This window comes from Lagenorhynchus albirostris, chromosome 15, assembly GCF_949774975.1.
Source record: "Lagenorhynchus albirostris chromosome 15, mLagAlb1.1, whole genome shotgun sequence".
Lineage (NCBI taxonomy): Eukaryota > Metazoa > Chordata > Mammalia > Artiodactyla > Delphinidae > Lagenorhynchus > Lagenorhynchus albirostris.
The window spans coordinates 74,531,909-74,550,330 of NC_083109.1; the positions used below are offsets into that span (position 1 = coordinate 74,531,909).

Here is an 18,422-nt window from a genome sequence, read left to right on the forward strand (position 1 = left end):
TGAGGACATACACCCCTCTGTTGGAAGTCTGGAAAATGAGTCTGAAGGGCTAAGACTGGATCACAGACATCAGTCAAAATTAGACTATAGGCTTCTGGAGGGCAGATACCAAATCTCACCAGATTCTGAACCCCAGCTGAGTGACCAACTGTCCTCTTTGCCCAAGACCGTTCTGATTTTACTACTGAAAGTCTTGCATTTTGGGAAATCCCTCAGCACTGGGCAAACCCGACCAGGCAGTCACCTAAATCACAGCCTAGAGCGGTCTTTGGGACATGGTCTCATCACCCAGCAAATATCTGTCAGTTAGTTTAAGTGAAAGATATGGAAGGTCTGAGCCGGGAACGTGGAGGTCAAAACGGAGAGGAAAAGGTAGACGTGAGAAACAGAGGAAAAACCAGCTAAAGCTGGAGGTGGCTTGGATGAGTAACACGATGGGGAGAGAAGAATCAAGTGATGGGGACATGGGTGGTACCACCAGTTTTGACAGGAAAGAAATGAGGAGGGAATGATATGGAGGAAAAGGTGAGACAGGGCAAGGCTGAGGAACATTCAAGGCAACGGAACATTCAAGGGCTTCTGTTCAGAAGGCTTCTAGCTCAAGGGTTCCCAAACCTGAGTGAGCAGCGGAGTCCCCTGGTGGGGGCGCTGGTTAAAGCAGCTTACTGGGCCCCATCCCCAGAGCTTCTGATGTCATAGGGCTGGGTGGAGCCCAAGAATCTGCATTTCTAACAAGTTCCCAGGTGATGCTGACGCTGCTGGTCTGGGGACCACACTTTGAGAATGATTATGAGAGATAAACAGTGGTGAGGCTCAGAGGAGGTCAGGGCTGCACACCTACAGCTGTGTGTATCAGGGTCTGATGGTGGCAGAGAAAGCAAGGAAGAAAACTGGGGTCTGAGATGGCAACAGATGCCCGTGTGCAAGTGAAAGGACCAGTAGTAACGGTGACCCCACGTTCCAAACCTTTGTGTGGTCATGTGCAGGACCATCCTTTTCTCTGGCCATTAAAAGGATTCTAAAGTTTGTTTCAAATGAAGAATAGACATTTTAAGGCGTAATTAGTGATGGGATATTGGCTCTTCAAATATGGTACCGTGAACTTATTCAAGATGGTATCATTGAGTGTAAATAAACATTATTAATGAAATTAAATACTGCTTCTTACTAATTAAGCAATCCTGGCATAGGGGTTTAACCTCTGACTTGATTTATCATTGGTTAGTTAGAAATAATCATATAACTGTAAAGCTCTAACCTAAGTTTAACATGATCATTGACTGATTTGGGCATTTTTTTTTTTCTTTGGTACGCGGGCCTCTCACTGTTGTGGCCTCTTCCGTTGCGGAGCACAGGCTCTGGACGCACAGGCTCAGTGGCCATGGCTCACGGGCCCAGCCGCTCCGCGGCATGTGGGATCCTCCCGGACCGGGGCACGAACCCGCGTCCCCTGCATCGGCAGGCGGACTCTCAACCACTGCGCCACCAGGGAAGCCCCGATTTGGGCATTTTTGACGCTTCACTCTCTTACATCCAAAATCTACTCCCTGTACGCCCATCGATTTCTCTCATATTCTTTTCACCTGGAGAAACATGAGGGGCCACATCGGCAGAGAGAAACCCTTCCCTTCCTCCAAATGCTGTTAAAGATGATCCCATAAATTTTTTTCTTTTCTTTTTTGGCCACACGACATGCGGGATCCTAGTTCCCCAACCAGGGATCATGCCCTCACCCCTTGCATTGGAAGCGCGGAGTCTTAACCACTGGACTGCCAGGGAAGTCACGATCCCATAAATTCTGGGAAGCTTTGCCTGAGTAGGTAAAACTATAACTGAATCTCTTGTTTTCAACAGTCAACCATCCTCCCCGGAAATGGAAACGAGCAAAGCAGCAAAAGATTCTCCATTCTCGCCAGCGCCCCAGAGGAAACGGCCAGAGTGGCCCACCTCCCAGACTCCAGCCCTGCTGACCATGCTGCAAATCCCGAGCGCTTCTAGCCTTCAGCTTGTGACCTACCAGCCAGCGGTGAACTCCACGTGGGCATCAAAGAAGCCGGTGACCTGGCCGGTGGCCACCTTCCAACCCTCGATGCGAGCTCGGATCAGGCCCTCTCTTTTTCGATTTCTCACCACCTTCACCAGCCCGGGGTAGCGTTTGTGGACATACTCCTCCAAAGGGGCCTTCAGCTCCTCTACAAATGACAAAACACAGGAAGGTCCGTAAACGTGTCAAATGTGCATCCAACCCACTGTAAGGCCGACAGATCTTCAGTTAGTCCAGAGATTGCAGAAAATTTTGCATGTTAGTCATTTTAGTAGAAAAGTCAACTTGGTCCCAGTGATTCAGGAGACATCTCTGACTGATGTCCTTCGGGATTTCTTTCTGACCCTCCCTCCTTCCTCGGCCAGCATTCCTGTGCCCCCACTGTCCCCTGGGTCTTGTGTATCAACTTTATATGGGTTTTTCCATCTGCACATATGCTGGTTCTCACAGAATGTGTTCTGGGAGGTCCAGACCCAGAGTCACACCCTAGATGCAACATTAACAGGGTTTGGTCACAGGATGTGAAAGAAATCCTTGCTCAGCAGTAGAAACGCTACCTTGATGGTGAAAGAAGGCCATCAGGGCTTGAACACTCCCTCCTGCCACCAGCAGGTGGTACAAAGTGCGTGATCTATATGATCTAATTTAATCCTTACGGCCACCCTAGGTGGTTGCTAGATTAATCCCATTAATTAACTAGATGAATTCCACACTGCAAATTAAGAACAGTCTTAGGGAGACTAACCTGTCCCAAGGTCACAACCTAGGAACAGAAGAGCTGAAACATGGGTCACATGTGTCTAATTCCACAGACGTAAAGGGATACCTTTGTGTACTTGAGAATCACTGTCTCATCACAAGGAAAAAAACTTTATTTTTAATTTTTTTATATCTATATGAGATGAGGATATTAACTAAACCGATTGTGGTAATCACTTCACAGTATATGTCAGTCAATCATTATGCTGCACCCCCTACACTTAGGCAGTGCTGTATGTCAATTATATCTCAGTAAAAATGGGGGAAAATCAGCAGGTGTCGAAGGATGGACAGGGAAGGGTTGACAGAGAGAGGATTCTGAGATATGCACACTCCAAGGATGCGCCCTCGGAGAGCCTCAGGGGTCCAGAAGCAGCCCAGCTGACTCAGATGTGAGTGGTCCACAGACGATACTTTTGGAGACATCGTCACCTCTGACCCTGCTCTAGAAAAACCCACAAGGCTGTATTTACAGACATTGTGCAGACCCCTCACTTCCTAGTTATACACAGCAATGTCTGGCAAATTAAAGCCATATACTTGCAGCACACGTAGAGGCTGCCCTCTCTAGGTCATGGCTGTTGTCCCTGGGAACGATGCAGCCATGGGACCCAGGAACAAGTACAGAAAATGGGGGGTTTAGATGGATGGGAGTGAAAGAGCCCCCAGGGGTACAGAGACATGACGTAGTTCCTGTCAGCTAAAGGCATGGATGGTGGGGGAACAGGAGTGTCGTGGGCTGAATTGTGTAACCCCCCCAAATTCATCTGTTAAAGCCCTAATACCCAGTAACTCAGAATGTGACCATATTTGGATACAGGGCCTTTAAAGAGATGATTAAGTTAAAATGAGGTCCTTAGGGTAGGTCTTAATCCAATCTGAGCAGTGTCCTTAAGAAGAAAAGATTTGAACACACGCACAGCCCCCAGGAGCACGCACACAGAGGAAGGACCATACAAGGACACAGGGAGATGGTGGCCGACTGCAAAGCAAGAACAGAGGCCTCAGGAAAAACCAACCCTGCCAACACCTTGATCTTGGACTTCCAGCCTCCAGAAAAGTGAGAAAATAAATTTTGTTGTTTAAGTCACCCAGTCTGTGGTACTTTGCTATAGCAGCCCTAGCAAACTAATACAGGGAGGAATTAGTTTGGAAAGGAGAAAAAAATAGAACCTGGGTAGAGAAGGGGCAGAAACTCTAAGGAGGCACAAGGTGGTTGGGTGTTCATACGGGACTCAGACTGCCTTGGGTTCAGAACTCTGTGCTACCTTTTACTACCTGAGTGACCCTGGGCAATTTAGCCAGTCAATGTGTGCCTCAGTTCCCTCATCTACCGAAGGGGGATGGTAATACAGTCATCCCTCAGTATTTGCAGGTTCCAGGACCCCCAGGGATACCAAATCCACAGATGTTCAAGTCCCTTACAGTTGGTCATCTGTACCTGCAGGCTTCACATCCAGGGATACTGAGGGCTGACAGCAATAGTATGGACACCACAGGGTTGTGGTGAGGATTACAGATGTTCATAAATTCAAGAATGCTCAGAATTATCCCTGGCACAGTGTAAATGCTCAACACGGAGTAGCTGATATTAGTAATTAACTTCCCTCTTTCCCTCAATACAAGTTTAGGGCAAAGCAGCCCAGGGAGCCTGAGGAAGCCATGTCCAAGATGGAAAAATAGGCCTGTAAACCAGAACTCTGGTTCTCAAACTGGAGGCCACCAACAGCATCAACTGGAGGGGCTGAAATGGATTGCTGGGTCCCTCGCCCACAGAGTTCACTTTCAGAAGGTCTAGGCTGGGGCACCCATGCTCTGGGTATGGGGAACCACACTTTGAGAACCACTGAGTTTGAATGTTTGGCAGGTAGCATTACACCCTCAGTAAGTTATCTATTGTCTGTCTTTTTGCCCGGTTTTCTATCATCTTTGCCATCATCCCAGAGCCGGTGAGGGGTCTGGTGCAGAAGGCAGGCTGTGGGAACCGTCGAATTCTTCACTCAGCCAGGTACATGGGACTGGGGTGACCCAAAGAATTTTCAGCTTTTAGAGACCATCTCCTGACTGAATGTTGGCTGCATTTTCCCGTCTGTTCATTAAATTTCTTGGAACAAGAATGCTAGCAAGAAGGCTGGACGGGCCATGCTTGCTTGGTTTTTCATTTACTCCCCTCGAGTGCTGGGTGGGTGGGCAGGCGATGAGGGACACACCATGGAAGGCAATGGACTGGTCAACGGACCCACAGAATAATACGGTGGGAATCCTGCTCACCCTCTAGGGTTGGCCTGGGATGGCAGGAATCTCAAGAATCTCTGTAAGTTCAGGGAGAACATTCTGGACGCTGAGTGCCAGGTGCCATGACAGGCATGGTTGACCTTCACCTCCAGGCGACCTGGGACCCTGAGGTGCTCTGCCCTGTAACTGGATGTCAGGTCCCAGCCACGCCGGTCACCATGTCTAAGTATCAAGTGCTCTCCACATTTGTTCAGTGGTTGTGACTGAGCCTTCAGAGGAGAGAGATAAACAGGCATTTACAAGTTTGGCAAAAAAGAGTGAGGTTTGCTACCACTGCCCTTCAACATCTCCAGGCTAGTGGGATATGAATATTAAAGTGCTTTGAAAAGTTTAAAGGGATAAAAGGATAATGCCTCATCATTTGGTACTAGCCTATGGTTGCTAAGAATAAATAAGATTTACATATAAAGCCCCTGACATGCATTCAAAATCTTATTTCTAATACTAATTGGTCTATTAATATTATTCACATGAATCCATTCTATAATACCCCATGAACAAGAGCACATCCTTCCAGCTAGTCAGTATCATTTTAAACTCCAGGCACCATCATTTTATAGCAGTAGTCACCAGCCTCCATCTTTCAAGATTCAGTGACACATTGTTCCAGACACAATTGAAGTGACGCCCTGGGATCTTTCATAGGAACACGAAGGGAGATGCCAGCATCTGACTAGCACGGCTCGAGAACAAGAGACACTGAGAAGGCTTCATTTCCCAACCCCTGCATGTGATTCTGGACCCAATAATGTATTGGGTTGTGCCCCGGCTTGGATTTAAAATCAATTCGGACACAAGCACTCCCTTGAGATGCTTACAATCTGGGCAAGGAGATGAGACATGCTCAAAAAATTCCAATATGGAGGAGCTAAGGGCCAAAGAAAAATGGTCGTAGAGGGAAAGTGTGATGGAGGGTCGGGGGGAAGGTCACAAAGGGAGAAATGATTTTGGCTGCGGGTGTCCAAGGAGAAGGTCGTATCTGAGTTAATCAGCAGGTTTGGACGTGTGCTCTCACTACTCCAGAATACACAAGCACACAGCGAAACACAGGCGTGGAACTGGATCTGCTGAGGCGACAGTCACTAGCGTCTGGGAGACCGGGAAAATGCCATTAATCAGAAAAGAGGAAAAGAAGAGAAGCGGAAGTTGATGGGTTCACCTGGGGACAGGTTGAGCGGCTAGCAGACCTTTGGGGGCTGAGTGCTGAACCAGGATAATGGTCCAGAGTGAGAAGACAGGGCACAGAGTGTCAGGGACATGGTGGGGAGAGACGATGGCACAGGAGGGAGTGAGAGTTCCAGAAGAAGACTCAGAACCCCACTTTGGGAAACGTGTGCATCCAGGAGGCAGGAAGCAGAGCTAGAGGACAAGACGGGCTAGAAACAGCATCACAGGGGCAGAATCCTATCAAGCGTAGAGTTTCCAAAAGAAGAATCTGTGCATTCATTTCATAAATATTTATAGAGCGCCTACGTGGTTGAAAATGACACAATCCCTGTTTTCAAAGAGTTACTCAACATCCAATGTCAGGGAAATCAAATGAGTTAGAGAAAATGAGAGCTGAGAACAGGCCGCTGATCTAGACAAACAGTAGCTTCCTGATGGGAACAGTGAGAAAAAAGAATTCCCTTCTGGACGCAGCTGGGCCCTTCGGGGACAAGGTTAGCTTAGGGAGAAGTGGATGAGTAGGGCAGCTCAGGAGAGATTTCCAGAAAGGCTGGTCCTGGTGGAACAGAGTTGTGACAGCCTGAGGGCATTGGGGTGTTGAGATTTCAAAGTTGCTTTAAAGTGAGAAAGCCCACGAGTTAACTGAATAAAAACAAGGCCTCCAGACTCACCATGGAAGGAAACAAATTCTCAACCTGACAGCGGTAAGAAATGTCACACCCATCACCTAAGATCCTTTATCATCCTTAACAGATGAAACCATTCCTGGACATTATAATGACAGCTAAGAAAAACATTTTACATACGATTTTTCTCACCTACAGACTCAGAGAAGAAAACAAAAACTCACTTCTGCAAAAATAAATGTTTACCTACCAATGTTATGAAATCCAATACTAAATTGGTCTAGAGCCATTTGGGAATGCTTGTGTTTCTTAAGGTTTTGGTAAGTAGCACTTGAGGGTCAAGAGGGGAAAGGCAACCACTGCCCGTGATCGGAAGGGACCAGACGGGAGATATATCTGCTCCTTAACAATAAAAGGACCACCTGTCATCCAGGCTTAAGGAGTAGACGTTGACAGAAAGAAAGCGACAAACAGTGAGAACTAAAGCAAAAAACATTATTACAGAATTATATCCAGATCGCACAATTTCAGTGATATTAGAGAATAAAACATCAGCCTAGTCTCTTGTCTCTAAATCCTGCTCAGAAAAAAGTGTGGACATAGAAGGCATCTCCACCTGCTCCCAAAACTAGTGCATGAACCTGGGTACCACACAGACGTGGGCTTGGAAGTGGCCACACAGTCCGGGGTTGGGCCCCATCCGTACCTCTTAACCCGCGAGTTATCAAGTCTTGCTGATGAGATTTACTGAACGTTGTAATTCTCCTCAAGGTATGGAGACTCAAGAGAATCAGTCTAAGTTTAGATGGTGTTTCTCAAACTTTAACCTGCGTGAAAATCACCAGTAGGTCTGGGGTGTGGCCCAAGAACTTGCATTTCCAACGAGCTCCATGAGGCTGCCACTGCTGCTCTGGTGAACGCACTTGGAGAAGCTCTGACTTAGAGCTGACCCCCTATCCAACCCCACCTGTGACGAATTAACCCCTGTGCACAGAATAGGTCTCATCCGAACTGGGCAGACGTTCCAGAATCCCAGTGTTGGCCGCCGCCTGCCTCTGCTTTTCCCACTGCTGGGACTTCGTGTTCTGCCTTGTCTGTAAGATGGAACCCCTTGGAGATGACCTCAACCCCTTGAGGTTGCCCCAGTACAGCAACCTCACCATTAGTCCCTTGACAAGGACCCCTGATGTTCCTGGCTTCTGCTCTCACTCCCACAATCTATTACAATGACATGTGGTACAATTCTACCAACACTGCTTCTGCTGCCATCCGTGCCACCATCACCATCACAGCCACTTAGAACCAACACTTCTCCCTGCCAACAGCTGCTGAGGTGTGGGCATGCTGCTCGCTGGGAATGCATGGGTTGTGACAGCTGGGATGAGAAAACAGCACATATGGCATGTTCCAATTAAAAACAAAAAACAAAAAAAAAAAACCCGCCTGCCTCAAAGCCAGAGTTCCTCAGAATGTGAGATTCCGCTCTACCTAGGAATCACCTGGCAGGTGACGCAGGTTCCCGGGCTGCCCCAGGCAGTTCTAATTTAGTGGGCTTCGGTGGGGTTGACCCAGCACTCCAGATGATTCTCCCACAAACCCAGAACTTCTCAAATGCACTACCTGATTTTTCTTTCATTGTTTTTTTACCGTGGTTAGATACACATAAAGTTAACCTTTTTGACCATTTTAAAGTGTACAATGGCGTTAGGTGCTTTCACAGTGTGGTGCAACCTTCACTGCTATCTAGTTTCAGAACTTCTCATCACCCCCAAAGGAAACTTCACACCCATTAAGCAGTCACTCTCCGTGTCCTGCCCTCCCTGCAGCCCCTGGCGACCACTAATCTGCTCTCCATCTTGGCCTCTTCTGGATAATTCATAAAAATAGAATCATACAAGATGCAGCCTTTTGTATCTGTAAGCCCTGGTCGGTTTTGAAGGGGCGGGGGCTGAAGTATTTTTTTTGAGTGTGAATTTAAATCCCTAGGCCTTACTGAAGGTCTGATTCTTGTTCTGCTGCCCATTAGCTTTTCTGATCCCCATTCTGGTAATTTCGTTCACTGGAAGCTTCTTTGCAAAGCCCCTCCGGACTCATTAAAGGGGGTTCTAGCCTCTCAGAGGGGAGGATCCAACCCATGGATCTGTGTTCACACCCCCAGTGTCCCCCCTGACACCAGCCTTTCTCCCCATCCCTGATGGAAACTTCCAGCTCACCATACTTGGGGACTTTAAGTCAGCAGAGGGAAAAAACACGGTCCTTAACACAGATTCAGCGCAGCCGTTAGGCACGATGCCCTACATTTCTGCAGTGCCTTTTTTTTGAGATTTCTTTTTTTTTTTAATATGTGAATCAGCCATGATGCCACTGAAAGAAAACAAAAAATAGATTAAGAACACCTGGATTTTCAGGCATGCCTGAGAATACCTTTATGCCTGAAATAACTAACCAAAACTAAAGGCATAAAAGTGGCCAAAGATCAATAATGCATTTTTTTAATTAATGTTTTTTTAATTTAAAAAGGGAAGGGGGAGAAACCTCATGCAATATGTGGGTTTCTATCTGTCAGATGGAGTTAGTTAAGTCCCAGAAACGAATCTGGGCTTTGAAGGACCTGAAGTTTATATAATCTGAAGGATCCCCTTTAAGAAAACGAAAAAAAAAATCTCTTTTGTAAATTTTACAAAAACCCACAGGCCTGTGAACCACTGTTAGGCTCCCTACCCACTGCCGCCTCCACACAAGTGAGGGGCCCCAATCATGAGTTTCCATAGCTTCAAGGTGAGTACACCCTGTGAGGCGGGCTTCTTGGATGCAAAATTGCTCTTTGGCTGACAATCACTACTTTTCAAACATTTCAGATACTATGTTTGTCTGTATCTATAATAAAATACTGATATCCCCTAATCGCTAGCCAAAGCTGACTAAAAATGTCAGCTCATCATGAAATGCTCCAAAATACTACTCAGATGAGTTCTCCTCTCGTATTTAACTCGAGAATGCTCTCTCTTGTAAACCCGTAACATTCCTCGAGTTTTGCTTTCACATTTACTGAATCCTAATTAAGGATATTCTGTTGTAACTGCTTTACCTCTGGCAACTCTTTCTACCCTCATCAGCACTCTGTGAGGTAAGGGGTATTATGATCCCCATTTTATGGAGAAAGAAACTGAGGCCCAGAGAGGGTAAGCACTCGGCTGAAAGTCACACAGTTCAGAAGCGGCATGCCTGCCCTCCTTGTCATTCTGCCCGATTCCTGCGGATGCGAGGCCGTGAAAACTGAAGTCGTTCATCTGCTCGCGCAGAACTCAGCCTTGAACGTGGGAAGTCGAGGCCTGACTCAGGCCTGGCCAGGAACTGGCTCTCTCTGGAACTCTGAAGCCCCCATGCTTCTGCTCTGGGCACACTTTTCCAGCCATCCATCCACTGACAGTCGTTGGCCCTCTCCAGAGAAGAAGCCGCCCCTGGCTGATTGAGAGGCTCCAAGGGAGGGGGTGACAAGGATAACCGGCTGAACTTCAAACTCCTCCGAACAACCCCACTAAACTCTGAAGGGACAGCAGGGACGTAAGAGCCACGCCCCTCCCCTCCGCTGCCACGCCCACCGCTCCATTGCATGGACCTGGCGAGTGTGTAAAAACCCAAGACGAAATAACCCAGAAGGCGTCTATACTGTATGTTTCATTCTCTGGGCATCGCTCAGCTTTGTGGACTTAAATAATGCATTTTCTGACTACAGGAGTGAAAAAGAGGTGAGGCGAGAGCCAGAAATTTTGGGAAGAATGGGGGAGATTAAAAAGGGATGTTTTGCTGTGTATGAAAGCATTTTAAAGGCGATTCCATAGTGAGATCAAAGCAAGGAGAAAAGAAAGCGAAAGACAAAAAGAAGCAAGAAAGAAGATGTGAGGTGCAAAATACCGAGGTGTTAAACTAAATATATCACACGGAGTTGTGCATTCAGGAGAGGGGCTTTGAAAAGGAAAGCCATCTCTGCTTTCAACTCCTTTGTTAAGAAATTCCTCTCCACTGCTTCTTCCATTTAAATTTCATTTTAAAAAAGAAATAAATACAAGGAGCCCAAACCAACAGGAAAACACCGCAATGCCTCTAGGGATGCCTCCAGATTGCTCCCCCAAATTAAGAGCGTTCCCCTATCTCACCCCATCAAAAGGCAGTTGAAAGTCCGGTACTTGCAGCTGATTCTAATAATAACATGTGAATTTAAGCGATAAAATTTGTCTGCAGCCTGGAGTGTGTTTTTCTTTCATTATGTTTCTTATTTACTGAGATATTGATTCTGAACGCTCTGAAGCCGGCAATCCTCTTCCTTTAAATAACCAAAGTCACCGTCATTAAGGGGGCTCGGGGGGAGCAAACGGCACACAGGAAACAGGAAACCCTAGAGAGAACAGGGTCACAGCGTGGCGCTTGGTCACTTCTTGGAGTTTTCTTTAAGTGCAGCTGGCAGCCAGGAATGGAATAAGTAAGAGTACAGCCTCTGGTCAGGTTCCCCTTCTCCAGTATTTTGGGGACCTCTGTATTCAGAGCCCTGAATTCTCCAAGGTCAAAGGCAGTATGGGTCCTGTGCAAAGAAAAAAATGCTTATGCACGCTCACCAAAAACTGGTGCAGGTGAAGGTGTCAGGTAGCACGAAAATGTTCTATAAATAGCAGCTTTGATTAGGGTCCAAGAGGTTTGCAGAACCTAACATGTCTCTTCTAGCCCAGGGGAGACGATCAAGATATATAACAGCCAAAGACAGGCAATGACCGGTCAGAAGAGATGCGAGCTGGAAGGCCACGCCGGGATGTGCCGGTTGAACAGCAGCTCTGCAGATCCCCAACCATCACCGCACCTGACGGGCACACACGGGGCCCTCATTCGGACTGAAGACTCGAAAAGTCCTACTGATTAGGTACTCCCAGGGTGCACAGAGCAGGGAAGTTCTGAGGTGGAAAAAGAATGAAAACGGAGAGGTCTCTGGGAGGGAGGGTACCTTGGGGCCACGTGCATTTGTGTATCACTGCGCTCCTACACTGAGCCTGGGGGCACCTGAGAGGCAGTGACGCACCTGGTCAGGAGCATTCATCGTGAGCTGCTGCACGATGTCAGGGTAAACAGTTAATAGGGATAATACTGGTCCCCACCTGAGAGGGCTGTTTGGGGTATCAAATAAGTGGATGCATGCAAAGCGCTTAGCTCAGTGCCAGGAACACAGAAGCACTCGATAGATGTTAAAATGATTACTCATTTTTTATTGCGTGTGTCGCTGTATACTGAAGGGAGAGTGGACACGTCTTGGGAAACAATGAGATGAATCTGGTAAGGGTACAGGAGGGCTGCGGGGGAGGGAGTCTTAAACCGGAAGGAAGCGGAAAAGCACAGAGGGAGGTGACAGTTCCCAGGGAGGAGGCCCCAGAGTCCTGGTTCCGGGACGAGGATGGCTGAGTTGGAGCCCCGGCTCCTGCAAATTCTGGCCGCGCTGCCATGGATTAAAGCATTTCCCTCTCTGAACTTGAACTTCTTTTTTAAAATGGATATCAATGACCATCTCCCAGTGTCAAAGGGCGTGGTCAAGACTCCAGGAGATGCGTGCTCAGTTAGCACCATGGAGTCGTGCCCAGGAGGGGAAAGGGAGTGTCAGAGCCCCTCTGCATTTGTGCTGCCCAATCCGGCGTTTCTTGACATCCTACAGGGTGTCAGGCCCCCTTGAGACCAGACATCTGATGTGTAAGACAAGGAAGCTAGCGGCCAGGCTGGACCTGGCCCTCAGGATTCAGAAGGCAGCCATCCTGCCCTAAGGGTAAGAGGAAAGGAAAAGATTTGTTCCAAACTGTGTGCAGGTGCCGGGCACAGTCCCTCCCAGACCCTACAGCACAGCCTGAGGCCACAGAGCCTCTGCCCGGTAAGCAGCCCAGAGCTCACAGCTAAAGTGACCTAAAGGTACTCTTGGCAATGCCAACTCAAGGATCCACCTCACTTTTCGAAGAAAATAACATTAAAGCTCCAACACCACTTTTTGGGGAACAAAGGTGAAAATGGCCACGGCTGGCCTTCCTGACAATATTTCCACCAACCCCTGGGCTTTCTTTTCTTTTCTTTTCCTTTATTTTATTTTTATTATTTTTTTTTTACCTTTCCTTTTTTTTACATCTTTATTGGGGTATAATTGCTTTACAATGGTGTGTTAGTTTCTGCTTTATAACAAAGTGAATCAGTTATACATATACATATGTTCCCATATCTCCTCCCTCTTGCGTCTCCCTCCCACCCTCCCTATCCCACCCCTCTAGGTGGTCACAAAGCACCGAGTTGATCTCCCTGTGCTATGCGGCTGCTTCCCACTAGCTATCTGTTTTACGTTTGGTAGTGTCTATATGTCCATGCCTCTCTCTCGCTTTGTCCCAGCTCACCCTTCCCCCTCCCCATATCCTCAAGTCCATTCTCTAGTAGGTCTGTGTCTTTATTCCTGTCTTACCCCTAGGTTCTTCATGACATTTTTTTCTTAAATTCCATATATATGTGTTAGCATATGGTATTTGTCTTTCTCTTTCTGACTTACTTCACTTTGTATGACAGACTCTGGGTCTTAATCCACCCTTCCCTCTGTCTCATCTGTCAGCTTCTCTGATCTCCAGCCTGGGCTAGGCTGTTCAAGGAGCCTTTTTTTTTAATCCCTCCTGCTCTGCGGCTGCTCAGCGTTGTCACGGGACGTGGTCAAGCTGTCCCTCCTCAATCCTGTGGCCCAGCAAGATCCTCCATCTCTGACTGGGACTCTCTCTCTGAAACTCCAATCCACCTGTCAATTCTTACATGTCAAATCCCATTGCACGCCTCCCTCTCTATGCCCCAAGCACCTGTGCCTTGAGATCCGGGTTTGTCTACTTCCCCCCACTGCTGTTTCCTCCCATCCACATGTCCAAGTTCTAACTGTGTCTCATGGTCCAACTCAGGTGCCACATCCTTCTCAAAGGCCTCATTTATTTCCCCAACTTGTGGGAACTCCAAGTGTGAATCTCATGGACGTTGTTACAACATTTGGGGTGCACCGTCTGCCTGTCCACCCTGCCCCCTCCATTTCTGAAGACCTCCTCCATGGTTACTGGTGTGTGGTAGTTCTATGCGTGACCCTGCCCTCCTGGCCACAGTTGACAGGTCCAACGAAGGGTATGTGACCCAAACTAGAGCACCAGGTTCCCTTCCCTGGGATTCCCCTGGAGAGGTAGTCCTGTCTCCCTATTACAATGTCAACTTTGGGCTATCTTTGCAGCCATATTTCCCTCCAGATGGCCTGGAAAACTGGTGGTGGCCAGCCTTCCCAAGCCGACAGGGGAACAGAGGGGCTCAGAGACCGTGGAGACCCGGGACAGAGAAACCTGGCAATGTCTGAGTGCCTGGGTCTCACTTTCCCTTGGGTCAGCCTCATGCCCATCCCTGGGGTGTATCAGCCCCTCCAGGACCTTATATTGTTGGGTGTTACCTAATGGGAGCTCAAAATCTGATCCCAGGGCAACACTTTCAACACAGTTTTTGGATTACTCCTGATTCTGCAGGAATGCAACCCATTCCCCTTAGTATCATAGTCAAGGTCACCAAGACTAACACAGAAACTTTTCCTCCACTGGAGGCTGGGCTGGAAGATAAAAAAAGCAATCAGATTTTTAAAGACACAGTGTCACATAAATGGACTAAATGACCAAAGAAGTTTGCTTGAACATGTGTCTACCACAACTCAAGTAATGGGGCTCTTGGGCATTTATCCCAAGGAAATGAAACTTTATTTTCACACCAACATCTGTACACCAATGCTCATAGCACCGTTATGTGTAAAAACCCCAAACTGAAACAACCCAAATGTCCTTCACAGGTGAAGGGTTAAACAGACTTGGTAAACCCACACCATGGAACACTGTGCAGAAGGAAGAAGCCAATCACAAAGGTTATGGTTCAATTTACAGAATATTCTTGAAATAACAGAATTATAGAGATGATGAACAGACTAGTGGTTGTTAGGGGTGAGGTAAGGGGAGTTGGGTGGTAATAAAGGGGTAGCATGGGGGAGCTTTGCGGTGATGGGGCAGTTCTGTACCTGAACTGTGGGGAATCTCACCTGTGATCAAATTGTATAGAAACACCCCCCCACACACACACACACGTTAAACTGGTGAAATCAGAATAAGCTCTGATCATACAATCTGTGGATCGCACCAGAGTCAATTTATAGGCTGTGATTAATGCACTAGAGTTTAGCAAGATGTTACCAGTGGGGGAAACTAAGTGAAGGGCACATAAGACCCCTTGTACATTTGTGCAACTTCTTGTGAATCTAGAATTATTTCAAAATAACAAGGTTTTTTGTAGTCATCACTTTTTTTAAGCCAGTTAGCGTACGAAGCTTTAGCCGGGGTTCTCACACTATCTCTTGTGTAAAAATATACACACTCCTTCTTCTCCTCTCCTCCCCATGGCCTAAAATACACAGGGAGGAACGTAAATGCACAACCTAATTGTGATTACAGACCCACAGAGCAAATGCCGTCACACTGCAGTGATCTGGTTGGGGACAAAAACAAGTATTATTTCCAATCAGGAAGGCTCTTTACAAGCTGGGGAGAGGCAGGCAGATGCTGTCCCAGTGAGGAAGCCTGGCCCAGCGTGGAGCTGTGTGATAACAAGGTGTCTCTTGGCTACTTTACTCAGAGCCTCGACAACACAGGAAAAGTGTTATCTTCCTGAAACACAAGACCTCTCCTATCTCTGCAGTTATAAACCAAGAAGAAAAGCAAACAGTGTCAGTATGCCTTCTCCAAAATCCCTTTTGAAAGCCCAGAGGGTTGAACCTTCCATTGAAAAAAGTTCTAACTTGAGCCATCCTTCTTTCAACCGTTGAACACACCAACCAAGAGAAGACCTTGATCAGGTGTGCTTGCTCCATGGGGAAATATTAGTGACAAGGTCTACAGCCACCAAGAGCACCGAGAGATGCAAATCATGATGATTGGAAATAGGTGGGTTGGGGGACCTAAATCAAAACAACTAGAGTATTGAAGCCAAGATACGTACAACAATGCCAAATACAAAAACTCCCAAGATGATGCCAGTGGAAGTAGAAAGAAACACTTTGCACACATGCAGTTTAAAGGAACATATTCAGTGATCCCTATAACTTGGTGTGCAAGGCACTGGGAACGTAGCACAGAAGGAACTATGGTTCTCGCTCTCAAGGGTCTTATAGTTTAAAGATGGGCAAGTGCACAGAGGCAATTCAGCGAGCCAAGTGTTGTGCCAAAGTACACACTGATGCCTGGGAGCAGAGGCCCCCAACCCAGCCACACCTGGGAAATCCAGGAGGGCTTCCCAGCAGAAGTGACACAGAAGTAGAATGTTGAGGAATAAGCTGGAGCTGGCAAATCAAATACCACCACAAGTACACTCACCAGTTATGCCCTTTATTATACTGCCAGGACCTGTGCTACATGCTTTACAAGTATGACCTCGAAAGCTTGTAATTTAAACCCTGCATAAAAGCCACTATCATCCCCAGTTTACTCAAGCTCAGAAAAGGTAGGTGACTTGGCCAAGACCTCCACATACTATTGCTTAAGGAAAAGAGGAAGAAAGTTTTTCAAGAGTAGTTAAAAACTATTGACAAGACATGTATTATATATATAATCTTATGTATTAAAGATTGTAACAGTGGAAACGAAGAAGCTTCTAATATTATTTCAACTTGATGGCTAAAGTTACCCCTCAGTTTGGAAGGCACAGTAAAATTCCACGGGAATCTGGACTTGACATATCCAAAAGGTGAACTCAATCCCTCTCCCAAACCTATGCTACCGTACTCCTTATCTTAGTGGATGGCAGCAACCTGTCCTGTCACCGGAGCCAGGACCCTGGGAGTCCTCTTTGACCCCTCCCTCCTCTTTACCCTCCTTCATAACCAATCAGTCCTCATGTGAGTCAGCCTCAATGTTTCCAAATGTAAAATATTTTAGCATACGAAAACAGGATATTTCAAATAAGTGGTGAGGATGAATTATTAAATACATTGAGATAAACATACTTTGAGACAAGGGTCTCTAGGTTAAAACTTTCTCACACCTGATACAAAAATATGTAATCTGTTGGAATTTATTTTGAAAAGAAATATTTACCTATAAGAAAATATGCATGAATATTTGTACCTTCTAGGGACCATGAATAACTTTCTTAGGATGTTACTAAAGGAAAAGACTGATGGATTTGACTATATAAAAATGTAAACTTTAGGCTTGTCTGAAAATACTGTAAACAAATTAAAGTGAAAGCTCAAATTGAGAGAAATATCTATGAAATGAACGTAAAAAGCTTTTAAATATATACAAAGTTCTTATAAATTAATAAGATAAATATTCCAATAGAAAAAAAATGAGTGTCATTATTAATGGGCAAATCCCTAAAAAAGCAATATGGTCAAATGTATGAAAAACTGTTCAATATCACTAATATTCACAAAATGCAGATCTAAAAATGATATGCCATTTTTCACTCGTCAGAACAGCAAAGATGACAAAGATTAATAAGACTTGGTGTTGGTGAGGATACAGAGAAAGAGATAGTTTCGTATACTTTTCATGGGACAGTACACATATCTGGAGAACAAGTTATCAATTCCTATTAAAAGTTCTTAAAAATAAGTATGGAACTTCTGGGATAAGATAATAGATTTGACTCGTGAATTGGACAAAAGTCACTGAAAACTACAATAAAGGGATTAAAAGAAATAAAATAAACCCATAACCTTCTAAAGGCAGAGAAGACAGAAGACGAGACATCAACCATGAAGCTGGGGAGGCTGGAAAGCGGATTCACAGATCGACAGATGTGTCCGACCCCTCTGCTGTCAAACTCTGGAAGTCCAAGCACTCAGAGAGTGTGTGTGTGTGTGTGTGTGTGTGTGTGTGTACATATATATAACAATGTGAAATATTCCATTTTACTTTACAGTTCAGTGATACTAAGTACAATCACATTGTTGTGCAAGCACGTTACCACCATCCATCTCCAGAATGTTTTCATCTTCCCAAACTGAAACTCTGTATCCATTAAACACTAACTCCCCATTTTCCCTCCCCCAGCCCCCAGCTGCCTAATCACCTCTTAAGAAGTAATCATGAGCTGACAACAGGCTCGCGGGAGGGGAGAGAAAGCCTCCAAGGTGGGAGATGGAAACTAAATAACAAAGAAAAAAAGCACCTTCTGGAAACAGAACACACAGGGAAAAAACTGAAAAACAAAACATTATTAATATCCTCCAAGGGATCAGAAAACATATTGCTTCCATTAAATAAAAACAATATGCTATAAAAAGGAACTCTCAGAGAATAAAGATGAGGGCCTGGAAGCAGAATCCTGATAGCAGATATAAAAAACGGAATAGAATGGAAGGGAGATAAAACTGAAGAAAGCAAATATGTCAGAGCAAAAAGATAAGGAAAGGTAAGGATGCAGAGAAAAGATAAGAAAATTGGGGGTTCAGTTTAGGAGGTTTA

At 46.1% G+C, this 18,422-nt stretch overlaps 1 protein-coding gene across 1 annotated transcript in view; it reads right to left on the bottom strand.

Moving 5' to 3' along the window:
* The window catches only part of GALNT17 (polypeptide N-acetylgalactosaminyltransferase 17), a 447,370-nt gene that overhangs the window by 192,762 nt on the left and 236,186 nt on the right, over nt 1-18,422 (bottom strand). The window contains exon 4 of the mRNA XM_060122908.1: nt 2,018-2,192. Within this exon, the coding sequence (XP_059978891.1) occupies nt 2,018-2,192 (175 nt within the window). The remainder of the gene's footprint in view (nt 1-2,017; nt 2,193-18,422) is intronic.